Source organism: Lytechinus pictus, chromosome 13 (genome assembly GCF_037042905.1).
Source record: "Lytechinus pictus isolate F3 Inbred chromosome 13, Lp3.0, whole genome shotgun sequence".
Classification (NCBI taxonomy): Eukaryota; Metazoa; Echinodermata; class Echinoidea; order Temnopleuroida; family Toxopneustidae; genus Lytechinus; species Lytechinus pictus.
In genome coordinates this window covers 14,318,162-14,341,300 of record NC_087257.1, presented here as the reverse complement: position 1 = coordinate 14,341,300, position 23,139 = coordinate 14,318,162, and the positions used below count along the sequence as shown (strand labels likewise).

The 23,139-nt window shown below is 36.6% G+C and overlaps 1 protein-coding gene across 1 annotated transcript; it reads left to right on the top strand.

Moving 5' to 3' along the window:
* Nucleotides 1–6,626: 6,626 nt before the first annotated feature.
* On the top strand, nucleotides 6,627–22,251 carry LOC129275036 (uncharacterized). Its single transcript, XM_064108608.1, has 8 exons — nucleotides 6,627–6,766; nucleotides 8,046–8,127; nucleotides 9,613–9,831; nucleotides 10,292–10,369; nucleotides 12,638–12,716; nucleotides 13,936–13,982; nucleotides 14,516–14,580; nucleotides 18,892–22,251. Exons 1-8 carry the CDS (start codon nucleotides 6,723–6,725, stop codon nucleotides 19,820–19,822), a joined length of 1,545 nt encoding a protein of 514 aa, XP_063964678.1. The 5' UTR covers nucleotides 6,627–6,722; the 3' UTR covers nucleotides 19,823–22,251.
* Nucleotides 22,252–23,139: the final 888 nt, after the last annotated feature.

Genomic DNA, 23,139 nt, shown 5'->3' with positions numbered 1-23,139 from the left:
GATGCTGAAATATATGAAATAAAAACAGGGAACTTATTATTCCAATATATCTATCATAACCGTTTGTTAACCATATTCTTCTTCATCGTAATCATTGCTGGTCATGTGTGGATCAAGTGTGGCAGGGGCTGAAGCGGGTACATCGTAGTCACCAAGATCATCAGTTAGAAACAGGCGCAGGAATCAAGCGGGGGGGGGGGGGGGGGGGGGGGGGTGCGGGTGCGGCCGGGCTCAAAACAGAGATGTAATACTAGTTTTCTATCTCTATGGCTCAACATCATCATAGATACCAACATTGCTTAATAACTGTTTATGGTACTCAAACTTGATGAAACTTTTTTCTGTAACTTTTTTATTAAATGTGTGTTTGAAATCGATTGTCCGGACACAAAACAACTGGGTAGAAATATAATATAGGCCTATATAACTTAATAGGTTTATATAATTATAATCAATCAATCAATAAACATATCGAAATTCCGATCGATGTGAAGAAATACATAAATATGCGCAGATCTACGTGACATTAATATAATAAAAAAAATAAAAACATTTAGACCTAGTAGTAGTAGATCTAGATGTTACTGCGGCAGCCCGAACACGTACTGTCTTAAGACGTGTCGAGGTCCCCGGGGCAAATCTAGATGTAAAATCAAATTAAGTACCGTATGGGTACTTCAACCCGGCATAATTCAAAGATTTTGACATATTCCCCAAAATATTTAGAAATAGGGAATTTATCTTAATTTCACACCTTTGTTATTTCCAGGGTAATCTGTTGTCGATATTTTCTTTGTCAATCTGTCGACTGTATGCGCGGAGGATCGAATTATGCGGCGATGGCCTTTTGCACTGAATGGTACTAGTATTCAACCTAGTGAGGATTGATAGCAAATCTCAAAAGGGTTTAGATTGCTAAATTAGATCTAGATCTATGTAAATCTCTGGCTTTGATTAATTCCCTGTTTGGTCTCATCTCAAATGGTCTAGTCCATAGTCGGATGGGACAAGGGCAGATTGAGAGATAGGGCCATCTTTCATCGCTAGGTTGAATACTAGTGCCGACGGGTTGAATACTAGTACCAAAATCCGTCGCCGTATAATTCGATCGCCCGCGCACACAGTCAACTGGTTGAAGAAAAAAATAACGGAAAAAGAATAACCAGCATTTTGCTCTTGGAAATAAGACGGGTCTGAAATTCAGGTAAATTCTATATTTCTATATATTTGAGGAAACTCTCCAAACGGGTTGAATACTAGTGCCCTTACGGTAGATTATCCCTAAATTTAAAATAACGTCAAAATAAAAGCCTATTCGTGCACCCTGACACAAAAAGGAGTAGGCCTAGGCCTACATGTAGATCTAGACCTATGCAAACATTGTGTATTGTTAATACCGGTATATATGCAATTTGCAATTGACCTAGATCTACATCAACGTCATCATTGTCAATATCATCCCCGTGAAATCATACCATGATAGGCTAATTATATCAAATAACCAACGCCGATTATCATCACCACCACAAATCACAACGGTGGGCCGTCTGTAGCGTGATCCGCTCAGTGAAGCCGAACATTAACGTTTTTTTCTGTAGAAAGTTGTTTTTGTCGTCGAGATCATTTTTAATTTTATTCAAGATTAAACTTTACACCACCGACCCCCCCTCATTGCACTAAAAATAAACGTTTCAATCGGGTTTAATCGTTAATTTGCAATAAGATCTATTTGACATTATACCTAGATCTATCCGTTCAGTGAAGCCGAACGTCGTCCAGGTCGAGATCATTTTATTTAACTTGACACCACCGCCCCCCTCACTGCACACACAAAAAAAACGTTTCAATCGCGTTTGATCGACATACTGACCTCGTATTTTTCGGAGAGAAGGATTTTCAATTCTTTGGTTCACTGATAAGAACACCAACGTCTTTTTAAGAAGTCCACTGGTCCTTGGTTATTCTCGTTTCGTTTCGCAGCTTGGTGTCTCGCAAACTCTCTCAAGTCAGCTTCGCCTCGTGATTGCAGTGCCGTTTGAAAATTTTGTTGTCATTTTTTGGCGCATAATTTGTTTCTATGGCAAGTAATCATTACCACATGCGCTGCAGCGTTCATTTGCATAATTACGTTTTGTGAATATATTTCGCGCAATCACGTATGCGCGCATTCACCCATTTACAAGTAATGTGACGTCATTCGATCGAGCCTTCGAGCCACTAAAAGTAAACAAACGTCACAGGTCTACTTTTTTTTTAACGCGCTGCATAATGTGATGTCACAAAGGGAATGCGCAGGTGCCAATTTAGTTTAAAATGTCACTGTGTTGTAGCAGAAGGAAACAAGTGGCATTAAAGAAATAATGATACGTGTTTATTATTTTCATACCAAAATCTTATCAAGGAAGGAGGGCAGTTATAAGAAGTAAAAAAAAACACCAACGAACAATCAAGGGGGAGGGGGGTAATTTTGTAGCAAGGGTAGAAAAGGAAAAAGAGGAGTAGGTCTAAACGTATACGTCATGAATTGTACAGAAACTTTAAGTAATTAATGAATTTAGAAGAAAAAATGAAGAGGCATTAGTGTCATCCCCTATAAAATACCCTGACGCCGCCCCTGAATATATGCACCGATAAACTTTGCCCCTTCATATTTCAGTCATTTTTTGTTCCTCCTTCCTGGTACCTCTACCTCCAGTATTTAGGCCGCGACACCTAATCAGAGTTTTTTTTTTCTTCATTAGATTCTTTTAAAAATTTATTGATTTTATACGTATTAATGACGAAATACATTAGGTCTACTTTTATTCATGACAAGGAAAACTATTCGTTTTATTTCAATAGAAATTGTATAAAGGGCTCCTCTGGGAAATAAGATATTGATTTAAAATTGAGTACATGGATTTAGAGTGCATGACCATATCTTGTCCCTTTGTTTACACCTCATATGCCTATAGCTTCATCTTTTTAAAGTCTTTTTTTTGTTTCAAACTATTTCATTTATGTTATTCATGTACCTTCATTTTGTTGTTCCTTTTTCTATCATTTTTCTTTCTGTTCTTTCTTTCTTTTTTTCTTTTGTTATTCGAGTGTTTACTTTTTCCGTTTTTTCCGTTTCTTTGGTTCTTTATTTATTCTTTCTTTCTTTCGCTCTTTGCCTTTAAGTTCTTTATTTCTTTATTTAATTCTGACAAAATGCTGACAATTTCATCAAAATCGGATAACAAATAACGATCGAAGTTATTGAATTTTAAGGATTTGATTTTCTATAGGCATGTCTCAGTACGAATATTCAATATGGGCTGATGATGTCACGTCCCCATTTTCCCTTTTCTTATGTTATTAAATGAAATCATATATGTTTCATTTTTCAAACATGTGTTAGTAAATGATGTGTCACCATTATGATGATATAAGTTGCGGCATTAAATAACTAATGCACTTAAAGAGTTTTCAATCCAATTGTTTTAGTTCTTGACGTAGAAAAAAATTTGAATAAACCTAATTTCATGTAATTGAATACAACAGGACAAGTGGGGTTATGACATCATCAGCCCACCTAATGAATATTCATAAAGACATGCCTAGAACTGTTTCACCGGAATAACCGGAATGATGCAAATTTTTAAAATTCATAATGGTTAGTTTTGGTCATATGATGTTCGCTCATTTGGTTTACGTATAGCAGACGATGCTAGCCTGCTAGTATATAGTAAACTTACGCAGACCCTATTACAAATCAAAATCAATTTCGGACTCGATTTTTGCTTCCTCAAACTGTAGCTATATCATAAATATCAGTAGGCAAAGCTTTATAGTACAAGAACATTGTTACTTTCAACATTAAATGCGTTAATTAAGTTTGTTTGGACTGTATTAATTGTTTCAAATGAAAAGGGTCTAGGAACAAAAACTATCATACGTTAGTCACGTGACGTTGTACACAGAAATATGCCATGTTCTGCCTGCTCGATCACAAAGTTTGGGAGAAAAATGAGATGTAACCATTATACCAGTCATAAAGTATTAAATATCAAACTGTAGGTAATCTATTTAGCATTGAGATGACAATCAATCTCGACCTTTTTTACCCTTAGGGATACTCCAGTGGGAAAACAAAGATGCAAATGTCTCAAAAATATGGGTGGTTTCAGACCGGTTGCCATAGCAAGAGTTGTGAACATGGACACTTTCAAATAAATGAACAGCGAGACGTAAATAGTGAATTAATTGTAATAATATTTACATCAAATTAATGGAATTGGATAAAATGTTCACACTATTATCAATCTGGTGTGAGATTATTAATAGTTATAAAGATATACCGGATTTCTGCAATATTACGTACCTGAAAACGACTGTTCCCTGTGTTGAAGCTGTGTGTGTGGACTTTCGGACACTCAAATGCACGCGATTAACCATATGCAATAACTTCGTTACTTGTTATCCGATTTTGATCAAATTTCAACATTTTGCTCTGTGAATTTTACTCTATTTATTGAGATAGAAATATCTACAGCCTGGATTATCCCTTTGAAATCTGCATACACATCAGAACGCGGCAAACCCGGCAGATTATGGTTTCCAAGTATGAACGATATTTGCCGTTCAGAACGATATATGCCGGCGGATAAAATCCGCCGCTACACCGTACCGGTGTCATAGGCGAATTGACCGGGCAGCCGATCGGGGCCGGAGGAACTAATCGGCGGCTCTTTTATCCGCCGATTAGTTCCGAATTTTGTTGTGTGATGCGATCGTCATAGCCGATTTGTTCCGACCGGGCGATTTGTTCCTATACGCCGTTCATGCAACTTTGACACCTACAGCAAAAATGTGAAATTCCAGTGGTCCTTTTATTGGCTCCTCCAAATCAACCACACCCACAGAACAGTACAGTTGTCGATTTGAGAATCTTATTTTGGGACATAGAGATGTATATATGTTTTGGAGATATATAATTTATGCATTATTTTAGCACACTTCCAATTGATTACAGCTGTGTGGGGCCACGAAGCCATATTCACACTGAGTGTTCCCTTTGTACGCCTGTGCTATTCGGGGTGTAAACTTCGATTTTGTATAGACATACCGTATAGGTCTTCATTATTACTCAAGTAAGAAACAGGGGCAAGAAATAGGATGGGATGGCGACTGGCGTGCTGAGGGTGGGCGGGGGTAAACACTGCTGCGCGCTCGCCAAAACCCCTAAAGCATAGCCCTAAAGTAAGTAGAAAAAAATATATATCAATAAAAGAACTAAAAGCTGAATAGTCCAACAAGGCTGCCAAAAACACAGGGAACTCTCAGTGACACCTCATCGAGACAAACACACACACATGCACATATTCTTTTTTTTTTTGTTTTTTTTTGGAGGGGGGGGGGGGGCTTTCGCGGCTAAGGGCCCTCGGGTAGTCCAAAAGGGAGGTGCCAAAAAGGAGAAGGAAATAAATGAAAATAAAAGGGAGAGAAAAAAAGGGAGATTCGAAGAAGAGATCGCAAAAAAATGGGGGAAAGTATGAACATAATGAAAGAGAAAAGGGGAAAAAGATAAGATGGAATTAAGGGGAGGGGGGGGGGGGAGGGGAAGAAGGGGGACAAGGGGGAGATTGAAAAAGGTTATAAGAGAGCGTGGGCGGCCATTTGAAGTGTGATCTGGAAGGAGGTGCCGAATTGATTATATGTTCGACCTTTAATTGGGCGGTATTTGATGTTTGGCCTGGGTCGCATTCATGTTTCACATGGGGGGGGGGGGATTGACATTAAATTATTAGGGGGCATCAAATTGACCTGTATAAATGAGGGGCCGCCAAATTGACCTTAAAATCGGGGGAGGGGGGGGGGGGGCTTTGGTGCTGACATAAGCAAACACACACTTATTTATGACGACTCAAAACTGGTCGTAGCTTCTTACGATCATCAAGGCTTGGCGCAATAAGAGATACTAAGCTACAAGTTTTGTATTGTCATTTTTTTTTACTGATCATTGAAGTATAATGTCACCGACGTTCTGTCCGCGGGTCCGATCTTACGCTATATATTTCATCAAATGTATACATATGAAGAAAAGGGGGAATTATATAATCAGGGGCGGCGGAGCAAATTTGAAAGTGGGAGGGCCGGGCACGGGGAAAAGGGGGGCACTTCCTCTTTTGAAAAGTAACAATTTTAAAAATAAATAGTCTACTATATACCCCAGTGGCATAATGAGGCAAAAGTTTTGAGGGGGGCAGATCGACTTGGTGTACGAATTTTTCTAAGCTGCGAGCAAGCAAAATGTTGACATATCTTAATAAAAAATATTATTTGTGATATATAGATTTTGACACAATTTTCAGAGAACAATATATAAAAAGGGGGCAAACAGATAACCCCCATGCCTAAGGTAGTGCAAGATGTCCTCGCATTAGATAAAAAACCACGGTCCATATGTTTACAATCAAAAAGTAAAATGTTGTTTAATTGTGGAACCACACGGCGGCTCTCCTATCGTTTCGGCAAAAATTTGAACCTGTCATTTGAATCTGGCGGGCCCGATCGACTAGCCGTTTTGTATTGGCGGTACTAATCAGCTAGCCGTTTTGGACCGCCGGTACCCGGGGCCAATTCTTCTAGGACACCGGCACAGGTCAAAGGTTGTTGGTATCATATCAGCAACAAATGACGCGAAGGATGTGGGCAAAGAGAAAAGTTTGGTAGATGTCTACTTTGTTTCCCCAAACAGTATGAATGAGCAGCCAAAAGTTTCAAAGCGGATTACGCGTGAACTGTGAGTAAACTATTCTAAATTCATGTTATTCGTTTTTAAGAGTTTTTAACGTAAAATTTTAGTTTACAATTTCGTCGATATTTTTATTACCAGTCCCACATACTTAATTTTGTGTTAGGCCTATTGGAAATGCACGAAACTTCAGCGTAGTCGCCTTGAAAAACGTAACTTCTACTTCTGCGACGATACTCAGCAGGATCCATAAGTCAGGATGTAGTGCTAAGGAAATATCTTGGGTACTTATCTGCAGTGCAGTGCATACTTGTAACTTGGTTAAGTTAGACTCCTAGCTCCTAACATTATGCCGAAAAAAGAAGAAGAAAGAATTAAGAAAGAAGGAAGGAAGGAAGAAAGGAAGGAAGAAAGAAAGAAAGGAAGAAAGAAAAGAGAAAAAAAAATAAAGAAAGATGATGAAGAAACGGGGTCTAAATTGGAAAAGTAAGAAGGAAAGTTCTAAAGAAAATAAAAAAGGGGAGAAACTCAGCAAGCCTATATATATCCTTACCGAAATACATGTAGACTGATTTTTGGTCTGCTACCATGCCCACATAGTAGTATAAATGTTCGTTTTCCCATTTATCAAAATCACAATTTTGTTAATAATGTTCTTTTCCCTACAAAGAAAAAAATCAGAAACTTAGAAAGTGATTGCCGTTCAGTCTGTTGCTCTCTTCTGTGCAAAATTGAATTTCAAAATGGTCAGACAGTTGCATTGACATTGTGTTTTCTTCTGTCACCCGAGTCCTGGTATAATAGACCTACAAGAGAATCCCCCCATCTCAACGACATAAGAAGAAAACTTGTTGTGTAGCAGTGTACAAAATGATTGGAGCAAAAGTATACCCGGAAAACTAAATGTATTTTCTGGATTGACCAATCAATTCTTGATTCCGACCAAGTTCTTTTCCATGAAAAACAAGGAAAAATGAGCTATGAGGAGCCATTCCTAAAATATAGTTGATAAACTAAAGCTTATCATTACACATTGTAAATGAGCAATGCAATCACTGTTTGATAAAAATGCATCCTGTAAATATTTTGCTATTAATCATATTAACTCCAGTTATACCCTTATTCAAATTTCATCAATGTAATAAATGAATTGAAAAATAATGTTTTTTGTAATTCAAGTACTGAAACATCTTTTTAGAGGATATAAAGTTTGGCTAATAAAATGTGTGTACCCTGCATGGGTTAAGCTTGTCTTGTTTGTAAAAAAATGGGGAAAAAAGCTTGTTCATCTGGATTGTATTTTTTGTTTTATCTTTATTTTTCACAGGGAGAGATATTTAAACAGAGAGAGGGTTCAACAAAGATTTGACCCATCTGGGCAAGGACTAGCCAGGACACATCCACTTGTGGTTAGTAATTTACTATTTACTTTATTATAAAACGCCTGAACATAGCCCATTTTCTGAAGTCTGGTTTTACTTACACTGTAGGCCATGCTCTCACTTTGCTAAAATTATGGGTAGTCAAAAATTCGAAAATGTTGTTAACATTTTATGCTTCTTATTTCATGCTACATGTATAATGCCAAAGAAATTCTCAGTTGTTTTTCCCAGACAGTAATGCATCATCTGAGTAATAGCTGATAAATCCATCCTGTTCTGTTTCAGATTTGTGTCACAATTGGTTATCCATAGTTAAACAACAACTTAACACCAGAGGTGGAAATCAAACCATAGTTCAGAGTATGGGTCTTATATTGCATTGCATCATGGGAAAAAATTATTTGGGATTAGCTTGATCATTGAATTACTGATGAACAGCACACTTTTTTAATTACTGTCGTGATCAGGGCTCTGTATTAATGAAAGGTTTGCGACGAATTGCAAATAATGCCAAAGAAATTCTCAGTTGTTTTTCCCAGACAGTAATGCATCATCTGAGTAATAGCTGATAAATCCACCCTGTTCTGTAAACTTCTGTTTCAGATTTGTGTCACAATTGGCTATCCATAGTTAAACAACAACTTAACACCAAAGGTGGAAATTAAACCATAGTTCAGAGTATGGGTCTACATGTATGGGTCTTATATTGCATAGCATCATGGGAAGAAATTCTATGGGATTAGCTTGATCATTGAAATACTGATGAACAGCACACTTTTTTAATTACTGTCATGATCAGGGCTCTGTAACGCAAAGGTTTGCGACGTATTGCAAATATGAAAGTACTGTACCGCACTAATTGGTTCCCGGGCAGTATTTCAAACTGAGTGTGCATGCAACGATGATCTTGATTGGTCATTGGTACATGTATTTAGCAATTGATTGCAAACTTTTATGTTACGGAGCCCGGTTTAAAGACCATGTTTTCATTTGCATGCAGTACGTTTATGTAAAGCATCATCACTTTCGTTAGATCATACTTGGAGAATGCTTGCTATTCTGTATTCAATATTTATCAATGAGATTGTACAAAATATGGTAAATATCATATAAAGCACACTGGCATACACAACATGCATCCATAACTCTAAGCTGCAAGAAAGATTTGTAACCCCCCACCTTAATCAGATATCAACTGAGTTAATTGATTGCCCCTTTCCCCCAGATCATTTTGATTATTAAATATTCCAAATTAAAGGTACAGGTATATTGATACTTGGCAAGAGTGAAAATATGCTCCTTTTTGGGCCCTTTGAGTGTAAAGTTTGGTTTTAAGATTCAAGCCTTATTTTTGGAACCCCTATTGTTATTGATGTCATGTGTAATGGTGTACTTCTTCTTTCTTTTTAATGATTAGTATGTTTATATTTGTGTACACTTCCATAGTATGGCTGATAACTATGGGTCAATGTCCTTTTGTGTTTTTTTCACTCTCTCTCGTTCTTTATTCAGGTAAACTTGGAGTTAGCGTATCTGATTGCCAGCGAGGATGAAAAGCGAAAAGAAAGAGAGAAGCGTGGAGCAGAATCACCTCGAGATGAGGGGAAGAAAAACAAAGAAATTTTATTGGAACAAGATGCGATGCCAAGGATCAAGCCACTCCCAAAGAAAAAAATTAGAGCTCAAGCATCCGAGATAGAGAGACTAGCCATAACTGCTCAATCTACTTTGGTAAAAACAAAAAAAGAAAGTCTCTTGGTTTCTTTATTTCACTCTCTAATTGTATATCCATCCCTCCTTCTTTTTCCTCTCTCTTTCTCTCTATCTTTCCTTCTCACCTTCATCTCTCTCTCTCCCTCCCTCCTGGTATCTTCTCCCTCGCAAAAACTTATCTTTCTTTCTTTCTTTCTTTCTTTCTTTCTTTCTTTCTTTCTTACTTTCTCTTTCATTATTATGCACTATCCTCCCTTTCTCTGATTGTGTTTGTTTCTTATTTCTTTTGCATTTCATATTTTTTATTGTGTATACAAATAGCTCTTTTTCCTCTGCATTTTTGTCTCTTATCTGCATTTTCTTATTCATTATTGAGCATGTTATAAAATCATCTGTCAAGTTTGAAAGACTCCAATGTTTGCAGTTTCATTTTTCAAAATGATTTCTTTTTCTCATTTCCTCCTTTTTCCTCTTCCAGAAAAGCATTGATGCAGACAAGATAAGTACGGTCTATCGCTTCAGACAACAAATGATTCCATATGAAGTTAGACATCGGGTAAGTATGTTTTCTCCTATTTACCAATATTTTTCTATTTTTTTTGCTTTTATTAAAGCTAACATCAGGATGAACTCTGCTAATTAGTAATAAATAACTTTCTCTAGACTTGTTTAGATTTATGTAATGCTTTACTGCATGCATAACAGCTCATCCTGACCGACCTGACGATTAGATCTTCAGCTGATGCCTATTATGGAACTGCCTCTCTATAGAACTGTAGCTTTATACACACAATCCTTCCTTGAACCCCTGGGGGAGGCACTCACATATATATTGGTGGTACGGGGACGTGCCGCTTTGATGACCCCCTTTTTCAGACCTAATTTTCAGTTCTCGAGATACTCCTAATGACAAAAGTTCAGTTCAGAAGCCACCCAGCCCCGCTCACAAGACCCCCGTTAAGAGACATCTCAGTTCCCTCTTCTGGGCCATGCCTATTATTTCCACCAGCCTAGAGGTAGAGCGCTTTCTCTCCTAGCACCTTCATAATCTTACTTTGAAAAATAATATGGTAATTCACACAAGCTTCCAGTAAATATACGTCAGACCCCCTCTTTGTCATTTATTTTCCTATTTCATTTTTTTGTCTCGCCCACCAGAGGTGAAGGCGAGACTTAGGGATCCAAATGTCGTCCGTCCGTCCGTCGTCTGTCGTCCGTCCGTCACAAACCTTATGACACATAACTCCACAACCGTAAGTCACTTGACAACCAAACTTAGATGGTAGATGGACTTGGGGGACCTGCATGTTATGCTGCAGTCAGAGGTCACATGGTAAGGTCAAAGGTCATTTTCAGGTCAACTTTAAAGTTTACATGCAAGACTCTCTTATGACACCTAACTCTGCAACCGTAAGTCACTTTTCAACCAAACTTGGATGGTAGATGGACTTGGGGGACCTGCATGGTATGCTGCAGTCGGAGGTCACATGGTAAGGTCAAAGGTCATTTTCAGGTCAATGTTAGAGTTTACATGCAAGACTCTCTTATGACACCTAACTCCGCAACCATAAGTCACTTTTCAACCAAACTTGGATGGTAGATGGACTTAGGGGACCTGCATGGTATGCTGCAGTCGGAGGTCACATGGTAAGGTCAAAGGTCATTTTCAGGTCAACGTTAGAGTTTACATGCAAGACTCTTATGACACCTAACTCTGCAACCGTAAGTCACTTTTCAACCAAACTTGGTTGGTAGATGTACTTAGGAGACCTGCATGTTATGCTGCAGTCGGAGGTCACATGGTTAGGTCAAAGGTCATTTTCAGGTCAACGTTAAAGTTTACATACAAGACTCTCTTATGACACCTAACGCCGCAACCATAAGTCACTTTTCAACCAAACTTGGATGGTAGATGGACAAGGGGACCTGCATGTTATGCTGCAGTTGGAGGTCACATGGTAAGGTCAAAGGTCATTTTTAGGTCAACGTTAAAGTTTACATGCAAGACTCTTATGACACCTAACTCTGCAACTGTAAATCACTTTTCAACCAAACTTGGATGGTAGATGTACTTAAGGGACGTGCATGCTATTGTGTTGAGAGGTCACATGGTATGGCCAAAGTTCATTTTAAGGTTAACATTAAAGTTAAATGCAAGACTCTTATGACAAGTGTTATTCCATCCCAGTCATTTCACAATGAGGTTTCGATACAATTCCGTTGCGTGCCCTCGCAAATCACAATATTTCTGGTTATTTTCATAAGTGGGCGAGAGTGCCGCGAGACACAAAATCGCTTTTGCCTTGTCTTTTCTGATATACATGTACATGTAGGAATGTCAATGTTGTTAGTTTACTATTGCTCCTCTTTTCTGGAATACTCCCCATGGAGTGGTGGATGTATGTAGAATGTATTAAATTAAAAGAAAGTTAAAATAAGATGAATGGATGACATGATGTGTTTGAAGAGTGTTTCATGAACATTTATTTTTGGACAAGTTGTTGGATCTGACATCTTTCTTTGATTTTGATCGGCTTAGAAGTACAGTTCCTGTTGTAACTGTCAAATAAAACATACAAGTACTTTGTAAACTTTTCATGAGATGAACATGCATCTATAAAATGCAGAATGATTAAATAGTACATTCATAACCTGCTATAACGACCTGTCTGTAATTATTAAGACCACGTTTATTTCCCTTGTTGTCTAATATAGGAATCTTTCAATATAAACACCTGCACATGAAGATTAATTTTGTTGGCCTCAGGTTGTCTTTATAACAGGTTCCACTGTATGATACTCTGTGTAATGTTCTTTATTGCAGGGCAAAGTGAAGCAGGTCTCCACGAGTGTCCATGCCATGTTGAATGCAGAAGAAGCATGGAGGTATAGGAAAGAAAATGGTGAGATATACTTGGTATAGTTTATGATTAGTTTCCTTGTGTAGTCAGTGTTTCTGACTTTCACCTTTTAATCAGTGTTGTGTGTTCATATCCCACTTCCGCAAAATCAGACATGTTTTGCAGTTGTCCAGAATGTGAAATATGATCCCCAGGAAGCATGTAAACATACAGGGAAGTAGGACTGTTATCGATAACGTCTTTATCGCTAGTCTTGTTGATAATTGCTTGTTTTTTGCCACTTAGGGATAACCTTTCTCTCGTTGTCAGTAATACCAGCTATTATGTATGGACACAGTGATTTTCCCTGATTTCACGGAAACAGCCTTTTGAAAGTAACTTTTCAAACGGAAAATCACAGAAAACATATTTTTCCTCAAACTGCACAGAGCAGCAACAGAAATTACTCCAAAATATCAACAAAATACGAATATTTACCAGCCAAAAATACAATCTCACCCCCACTTTGCTATAAGCATGACAATCCTGCTGCAATCAACTCCATTCGATCGATTGGAAAACACCACAAGTGCAAGCTCAATTTTAGCCAAGTACCAACTAACGTAGAAGGCAGCACACGACCGTATGTTGCCACCCTCTACGTTCGAAGATGTACAGCACAATATCTAAATGGCGAATAGGCAAAAGACGTTGACTGCTCGAAACGATGTCCAAAAAGCCCCAAAATTATCAATAAACCTTCATCCAACCCTAAAAAAAATTATAATAACTTGAAAGGTGAGGATGTATTTATGCTAACTATGTTTGTTAAAAGATGTTATGTATTCATTTACATCCAATGAACGCGGATTTTAAAGTGTTTTTGGTACAGTGGCAGATAAAAATTTTGACCAATGCGAGTATGTGACATGGCTATAATGCATAAAAAATGCATGTTGATTATGTTCTTTTGTCGATAGTTATCGATATCGGTATGATATCTTTAGCGACATATCGACAGGGAATTTTCTTAACGATAACAGCCCTACATGGAAGTAGTACTGACAAATGAGGGGTGGTTTAAAAACGTTTGTATTGCAATTGTACATTGATATCGTTTAGTCACCCCCCCCTGCCATACACACCCCCTGCCATACACACCCCCACATACACCCCAGTGGACTTACCCCCAACTCCTTGCATACCGGAACTGTAAACTCTGGTGAATCGTTTGTCTTGCATGTTATTGAAAATGGGATCATATTCTCCCCTTTGATTTCAGATGAAAGAGAAAAAGTAAAGAAATATCGAGAGCAGCAGAAAGCCAAGGTGAGCTGATTAAAGTTGATATTTGATAAATATATGGTTTTACCTAAAATAATTGCTATTTGTACTACATGCACAGGTATTTTGTTTGTGTTTTTTTTTTCCTATCCATTAAAATGTCTCTTTGAGATGGAATATTAATGCCATCTTTTACCTTTTTTAAATGGTAGCTTTGCCATTGTTGTAACTTTGTTGACTATAGTATTCAGGACTCAGCAGGTCGGTGATCAAAATTAAGGTTTTTCTTGAGATACCATAACATCTAATGACAAAATTTGCAAAGAGAATATAAGGTGAAATTATGAAAGTCTTTAGAAAATGGGCACCAAGATTGTGCCTTGAAGCAATTCAATTGCCATAAAGGCCTCAGACTTTATACAAGCTACACTTCTCTTCATTGTGATCTGCATGTGTAATACTTCTTCTATATTTGACAGCCATCTGTCACACCAACATGTACTTTTTCATGTCTTCTTTGGAATTGCCATACTCCCCGACTGTTTATTCAATAGTTATTTTCGTTTTTCTTGACACAGGCAAAGGAGAAGGTTGCGCAGGAGGCTAAGGAGAGGGAAATGGCAAAGCTACCACCAGGAATCAGGTCAGAGATCTCTGTTAAAGGTCAAGTCCACCCCAGAAAATTGTTGATTTGAATCGATAGAGAAAAATCAAACGAACATAACGTTGCATCGGTCAGAGATCTTTGTTAAAGGTCAAGTCCACCCCAGAAAACTGTTGATTTGAATCGATAGAGAAAAATCAAACAAGCATAACGCAAATTTCATCGAATTCGGATGTAAAATAAGAAAGTTATGGCATTTTCAAGTTTCGCTTATTTTTCACAAAACAGGTCAATGCAAAACTCAGCGATATGCAAATGAGAGAGTTGATGATGTCCATCACTTTTTTTTAATTTTTTTTTTATTGTTTGAATACGGTAATACAATATTTCAATTTTTACAGATTTGACAATAGGACGAACTAAACTATAGACTGCTAAAATAATGGTAATTCCACATGTTCAGGGAGAAATAAAACTTTTTGTCCCTTGACAAGGAGGAGAAAATTAGAATATTTCATATAATAAGAAACAAAAGAAATAGTGAGTGGGTGACGTCATCAGTCTGCCAATTTGCATACCGACCAGGATGTGCATATAACTGTTTTGTGAAATTAAGCGAAACTTTAAAATGTCATAACTTTCTTATTTTACATCCGATTTTGATGAAATTTTCAGTGTTTTGCTTGATGGATTTTTCTCCCTTTCTTCAAATCAACTTTTTGTTGGGGTGGACTAGTCCTTTAATTGCCTTTTGATCTACATTTGCTCTTGTCTAACTCCTGTTTTGTTTGATCCAACATGGTCTAATCCTTATTCATCTACAACCATTCTGCGTGCCATCCATCTGGGGCCCGTTGCATAAAACTTTTTACCTGAGAAAACTCAGGTTGTTTTTATGGGTATTTTTGCCCTGTAATAAAGTCAATGGCAGAAATCAGACCTTAGTTTTCAGTTTTTACCAGTTTTCTCAGGTAAAAAGTTTTATGAAACAGGCCCCTGGTCCAATTTTCATTTTGTCCATTTATCACTTTATTTTATTTTCAGTTAGGCTATCCCCAATTTTAATATCAACTCGGTCAAACACCTTTTACATTCAGTCTATATATGAAGAGTTTGGTCACAAAAGAGGTTAGATCCACTTTAGACCATTCTGAGAAAAATCATGTTTTTTTATTCTCCCATATTGCAATATTCTTTTGAAAAACTAAATTTTCACGATGTACTACCCTGCCGTGTGAACATAAAATTGGGTATAAAATATATGTACCTGTCTTAATTTTTTAAAAATATTTTTCAAAAAATTACCATTTTGGATCAAACCCCTTTTGCAAGCAAACTGAAATTGATCCAATCCCTTTTTAACAAAAAAGTGATTTATCTTTGCCACTTTTATTCATGTTTTAATGGGAATTTCAATTTTTTTTTGGTATCATCAGAGTGACTAAAACCTGTATAGTCTTATAAATCTATAAGTTTTGAGACTAAAAGCAATAAAATTTTATGAAAAATGGATGTAACCCCTTTTGACAAATGAGCTCTTCAGTAGAATTTGTTTGCAAAAGGGGTTAGATCCACTGCAAGAAAATAGTTTTTTTTATTCTCCCATATCGCAATATTCTTATGCGAAACTAAATTTTCATGATACCCTACGACGTGAACATAAAATTGGGTATAAAAGAAATCTACCTCCTCTGTGGATCTAACCCCTTTTGCAAGCAAACTGAAATGGGTCTAACCCCTTTTGAAAAAAAAAGGGATTTTTCTTTGTCATTTTTGTTCACTTTTTGACTGAAAATTCAACTTTTCTTTTGGTATCATCTTGTAGAGCTACTAAAAGTCTATACATTGAGACAAAGTCAAATTTGATGAAAAATGGGTCTAACTCCTTTTGCAACTGAGCTCTTCTTATCATGTAAGGACTGTTATAATCGTACTAATAGAAGTCAAACTTTTTATGTCGTGCTGGTTACCGGTTTCCTTTTCCTTTTTCATGTCTTGTTCTGTTATGCTTTTAGCTAAGTTTTTTAGTTTAATTTAGTCTAGTTTAGTTCATTTTAGTTCATTTTAGTTCAATTTAGTTTAATTACATATATGTGTTGTATTATTTTGTTTAGTTCTATCTCTATGGTTTTGTACATTATAAGTTCTCATTTGTATGTAATATTTTATGTAACAGGGCTCTTTTGAAAAGCAGGCCTCTTGGCTCTGAAAGGATTACCCTGTTTTTAAATAAGACTGAATAAATAAATATTAAGAAATTAAGCAAAGTAGATCAGCAGGGTATTAGATGAAATGAGAATTAGATCAAGTGCGTATAAGTATAGTGTATACCAAATGGCAAATTCAACCAAATTGATACTAGACCAAGGTCCCATTATATAAAGACTTGTTATAATAACAAATGAACAGTTTCGATAACAAATTTACTATCAGCCAATCAAATTGAAGGATTTCAGTAGTTTTTAACTGTTATTGCAACTTTGTTATCATAACAAGCTTTATGAAACGGGCCCCAGATGGGTTTAGCCCATGTGGTATTTGAATATCAGAGAAGTAGATCAACTGCTTGTTGATTAAGTGAATGTACATCCAAACCAGGATCTTTTGGGATATATATATAGTTCTGTCTAGGTGATTTCACAGTAGGATGATTCGGTTGAAATTTTGTTGAATAGTAACAGATACTTTTGGGAGGAACCGGAGGATAATCAAGATTTGTCTAATTTTGTGCAGAAAGCAGTGGTTTCATCTTAGGGGAGTAACGAGAAATAGAAGTTTCAGCTCTTTTTTACCCAAGTTTTTTTTCATTATTTTTTTTTAAAAAGCTGTGTGCATTAAAGAAGTTGTGCTGGGAAAGATAGTGCATGCCATGTACATCTCTAGGTGCTTTGCCTTAGACCAGCAGCTACAGCCTGCAAGTTTTTCAAGGAATAAACTATGGCCTTGTATCCATTAACATCACCCGGGTCGAGTGTAGCATAATGTGAATTATTTGTTTTGCTGAAAGAAATAGAGTACCGAAGTGTGATGTCACGATGTCATGACAACGAACCGGCTGGTTTTAAACAGAGTAGCAGCTGACGATCGTCTAAACACATTTGTATTTGCAAAAATGGTGATGTGTTTTGTCCCTGGTTGTTACCAACTGCAATTTCGTAGGTTTCCAAAAGATGAAAGTGATAAGCAAAAATGGATTAGGACATTAAGGTTGATATCAATTTTTAATGTCATTTAGTGATCAAAACGATGTTGATAAATTTGCGTTTTGCTGCAATGAATTTGGCTCCTCTGAAAAATAGATTGCAACTGATGAAATTCCAATAGCATCCATTTTCTCCTATGAGAAACACACGCTATACAGTGCGTCCCACAAAAAACGAAACCGAGATTTATCGATGATTTATCATAACTTAATCGCAAATACAATAGACAAATGACCTACCATTTTAAAGCTTAGAATCTCCTCTTTCATCTGAAATTACTTAGATTATTTCTTATTCACGCATGAGTGAGCAAAAACAATTTGAAAAGGGGATACCAAAAAGTCACTTGGCGGGCCGTATCTGGGTTTTAAAAAGAAAACCACATTTTTAAAAAGTTCAATATCTGCTCTTTAATTTGGTACCTCAATTACAGAAAATGGTCAAGAAATAACAAAGTTCTGGTTATTTGAAATAAGGCTTGAATTTTAATAATTTCATAAAATGAAGAGGTTTTACAGGCTAGCGTTCAAACTCACTCGACACTCTGTTTTGTTGACGCTCAGCCATGCATTAAGTGTTTTGTTACCGTGCGATAGCTTCAGTGGGAAACGGGTGAAAACACGTTTATTTAATGAAATTATGGAAATACAAGCATTGTTTCGAGGGATCATAACTTTTTTACTACTTGACCATTTTCTGTGATTTAGGTATCAAAGAAAAGAAAAGATATTGAACTTTTTAGTCATGTGATTTTCTTTTTGAAATTCAGATACCCCCCGCCAAATGAGTTTTTGGCATCCTTTCTCCGAATTGTTTTTGCTCAATCATGCGTGAATGAGGAATAATCTATTCTAAGCTTTACATTGGGAGGTCATTCGTCTATTTTATTTATGATTAAGTTATGATAAATCATTGCTAAATCTCGGTTTCGTTTTTTCTGGGACGCACTGTATAGAGCGATCATGTGTTTAGAACCAGGCAGCCATGACACCATGGCAACTGACGTCATCGCTTCGGTACTCGATTACAACATGACTGAGATTTGAACCTACGACCTTCTTTTTTAAAGTCCTGAGGCTAATCCATTCAGCCATTACACCTCTGCGTTTCCACATGTCCTAATTTCCTTTTTACTTTAATGTTGTAGGATGGAGATAAAGCGCCAGCAGGAGAAGCAAAGTAAAACTGCTGTACTTGAAAAACTCCTTGAGCCTGATCGAAGCAAAACAAGTTCACCTCGGTGCAGCGCTCCCATAGAATCTGAGGATGGCTTTGCTGATTCAGAGGAAAGCCTGTACGAGGACGATTTTGAAGAGGAGGAAGAGGATGCAGATGATGATAGGGTAGATTGCTCCTCTGGGAAGGAACTTGAGATGGTCGATAGAGATGACATGACGAGTGAAGATACTATCAGTAGGAAAACAGATGGCACTGAAGATGAAGCCCCCATTGCTGCTGTCACTACGGCCAATGATGCAGGAAGTGTTTCCTCATTTCCATCTACTACCTTGACCTCGGCCACCTCTAGACCTCAGAGCAAAAGATCAACCCACCAGGATCAAGAAGCAGCCGAAGCATATGAGGATGACAGCTTTGAGAGCGATAACGGCGATGCGGATGATCAGAGCGTGTTCATGACAGATGTCAACCCAGGCAGTATTACTGGGAGTAGAAACAGTTCAAGAGCTCCATCACCTACAAAGTCATCAGGCAGGCTGCAAAAGGAGGACATTACTGTCACTGAAGAGAAAAGCACCTCAGAATCAAGCTTGAAGCATGGTCACGAAGACCAGGTCGGAGATCACAGAGGCAATAACCCTGGGTCAGGAGACGTGAAGCGGTTGGCCAACCAGCTCGCTCGAGCTGTTGTTAGGAATACGGCTGAAGAGGAAGGGGTGTCCTACTCATCCATGTCTTCAATCCAGAGTGATAGGTCAAAGGTCAAAGCAGCAGATGTTGAACAGGCTGAAGATGAAAAAAGAAATAGGCAGATGACCCAAGAGTACACCAGAACGGAGAGCGTTGTCTCGCTGAGTGATAGAGTGAAGATGGATCTGGAGAAGCAAAGAGATACTTGAAAGATATTCAAGGTCACACTGGGTTGAAGATACTTAGTCAACCCTTTGAGTGATGGTTTTTATGGATATCTGGGCACAGTGACACAAAGGTTAGCGATTGCATCCGTAGACTGAGGAACCAGTCACAATTGTTCCTTCAAATAAGCGATTTATCGTTATCCTTTGTGTTAAAAGGGCCCTGAGCAACAAAGAGCTAAAGATGTTGATTTTGTTACAAATATTATTATATAGGCTGAACATTTTGTCGAAGATTAAAAAGCTCAAGTTCAAAACTGGTTGCTGGGTATATATATGTCTCTAATAGATTGTAATCAGTTGACTAGTAGATTTTTTAGTTACTATAGGCTGAACAAATTGTGCGAGATTCAAATCCTGATTTGCAATCTTCACTGGACATCTCTGTTTTTCTGATTGACCAGTAGATTTTCTTATTTTCCCATTGGCTGAACAATTCCGAAGGTTCTTTATTCTGAAGGTTTGTAATTCCGAAACACGTAAATTGCCTATACCTCGATGTTCGTTTATCCGAAAATGTAAAAGGGTTCGTTAATCCGAAAACGAAATAAGGTTCGTTAGTCCGAAAACGAAATAAGGTTCGTTAATCATTTCGTTTTTGGACTAACGAACCTTCGGAATTTCGAACCTCATTTCGTTTTCGGATGAACGAACCTTCGGAATTACGAACCTCACTTCGTTTTCGGACAAACGAACCTTCGGAATTACGAACCTTCGGAAATACGAACCTTCGGAACAACGAACCTTCGGAATATCCAAACCTTCAGAATAACGAAGCTTCGGAATTACGAATGTATGCAATTATTTTTAACTTATTACCAATTTTCTTAGGAGATTGCTATTCACATATGCTGAACGAATTGCCCAATATTCTGAACTGTTTAACTTTTATTGATATGAATCTCAACCTCTAAATTCACTGAAGCTTTCATGTCCAGATATTATTACTATTGTACTTTTATAATGGGGTCATATTTTACGTTAGATATTTGGCTGAATCTGTACTATAGGCAAATTTAAATCTTTTAACCATGGCCAAAATACATGTATGACAGGGTAATAGTTATTTATTTTTATATGAAAATGTTTTTTTTAAAGGCACTCTCTAATGCATATAATCATTGCATTGGATATTGATACTGAGTGGTGTTTGTGTTTTTTGTGTGTTAGGTTGAAGATAAAGTATAGGAGTGTAGCCCAGTCTTTTTTTATAACTTGCCAATTATCACTATTTTGTCTTTTTCACTCAAACTTTTTACTGTAGCCATGTTTTAACTAGGCATTGTAAGACCAAGTTACTTGGAGGGCAGGTAAATTTTACATCCCGGCCCCTAAGATGTGGCCCGTGAAAGGTCCAATTGACACAAAAATTGTTTCAGACAATCATGCTTGATTTTTTCACTAAACAAAGTTAATTTGTATTTCATTTCCATGAAATAAAGCATGCATTTCTACCTATATTATTTCTCAGATTAGGTGTTTTGAATGCAAATCTATTGTAAAAGCCTGAGGGAACACATTCCCAACATTATCGTTCATGGAAAGGTCAATCTTGAGATTATCCTTGTACTCTTGGATGTGTTATCTTCTTTTTAAAGTCATTAGTTTTTATTCTATATATTATATTGCTTTTATGTGTATTCCAGATTTTAATTTCAATTAAGTTCAAAAGAGAAAATTTCATTTAAAATATTTAAAAGTTTTGCTAAATTAATTATAACATTTTAACAAATCCATTCGTCTGTACTGAAAAAATGATGTTGTTTTTTATTTAAAGCCAAATATGTGATTATTTTACATGTTTCATAACAGGGTTTTTTTTTAATCAGAGTTGATGAGTACTAAAGCAAAATATGCTTTAGAATAGTGATGTAAATTGACCTCATCAGATTTTCCTCAAAATGTATCACATCCTGAGAAAAAATTCAGAATATACATTTATAATATACTATATGAATATTTACATTTTATGGTAATTTAGAAAATCATGTGTCTACTTGCTATGTGTTCTTCAGATAAATATGTTTGTATTATATACATTTAATTAATATAATGTAAATATGTATGATTAATAAAAGTTTTTATATTAGTAGTAGATTGTGACAAAATATGAACGGAATTTGTCAATGTAGTAACTTTTAACATACTACATGTAGCTGCAATTTAATGGATAAATAAAATTGCTTCCAAGTGTTTTTCCATTTGCTTACACTAGCCTTAAAAGTAATCAGGGATTTTAAGTATTTTTATACACAAACCTCATATTTTATAAATTACATACTTGCATTTTTCTCACTATTTTGTAAAGATAAATCGTTTTAAGTTCAAGTAAAACTTGAACTTAGATTATTCATTGTCACATATAATTTTTAAAATCTGTGAGTCTTGATAAAAAATAAATTACTTGCATGATAATGTAATCGGTGGACTGAATGTTAATGTTATGGTCAAGAGTATCTGTTGCACCCACTTTTAAATTAGCGAGTTTTTGCTCATCGACGTACACGGCTTTCAACAATGCGGGCTTATGTCAAGCCCAAACAGTTATTTCTATCTATTGATATATGTAAGAAATCGAAAGAACTGTTACAGGGCTTGGCATATGCCAGCATTGCGGAAAGTCCATTACGTCACTGGGTGAAATTTTAGGTTATTCCCAGAATTTTATGAAATGCTACATGGATATCGCATCTGGATATTCAAGCCAAAGAAGTCATCGAATAACCCTGACAACAAATATGTTGTATAAAATACCAGAAAAATTAGAAAATAATTGGTTAAGGTTTGAGAAAAATCCATCAAAGATTAAGAAATTTATTATAAATTTTAGGTTTAGACGTCATAAATGAGCAGCTGCCCAATTGATATGTGGAAAAAAACACTAACTTTTAAAATATTTGATGGATTTTCCTCTAACCTTCACCAATATTTTATATTACTTTTTCTGATATTTTACAATAAAGTTTTTGTCGGGTAGAACTCCATTAATATTGATATAAAATGTTTTCTTTTGATAATTGTACTTTTTTTAGTGAGTTTTAATGCACATTGATTAATGGTCTAATATGATCTTCAAGGATACCAACCGTTTTAACATACCGGACCGGTGTGTTTCAGGACCCTGGGACCTTTTTTTTTTTTTTTTTCGTTGGGGGTTTGTGGCATATGTAATAAATATAGTTTACGGGGTATAGTATAGGGGTTAGGCGTAGCCTTTGCCCCCACCCACCCCTAACTGTGATGCCGCCCCTATTCTCAAATGAACTTCTTTACTGCATAGGCTTACAGATCTAAATTCAGAT

What these genes read in the sequence shown, in the direction of transcription:
- LOC129275036 (XM_064108608.1), top strand. Translation starts at nt 6,723, where the DNA reads ATGAATGAGCAGCCAAAAGTTTCAAAGCGGATTACGCGTGAACT. An exon ending in TAACTGCTCAATCTACTTTG is followed by an intron (nt 9,832 to 10,291) that starts GTAAAAACAAAA and finishes TTCCTCTTCCAG; the next exon opens with AAAAGCATTGATGCAGACAA. An exon ending in CATATGAAGTTAGACATCGG is followed by an intron (nt 10,370 to 12,637) that starts GTAAGTATGTTT and finishes TCTTTATTGCAG; the next exon opens with GGCAAAGTGAAGCAGGTCTC.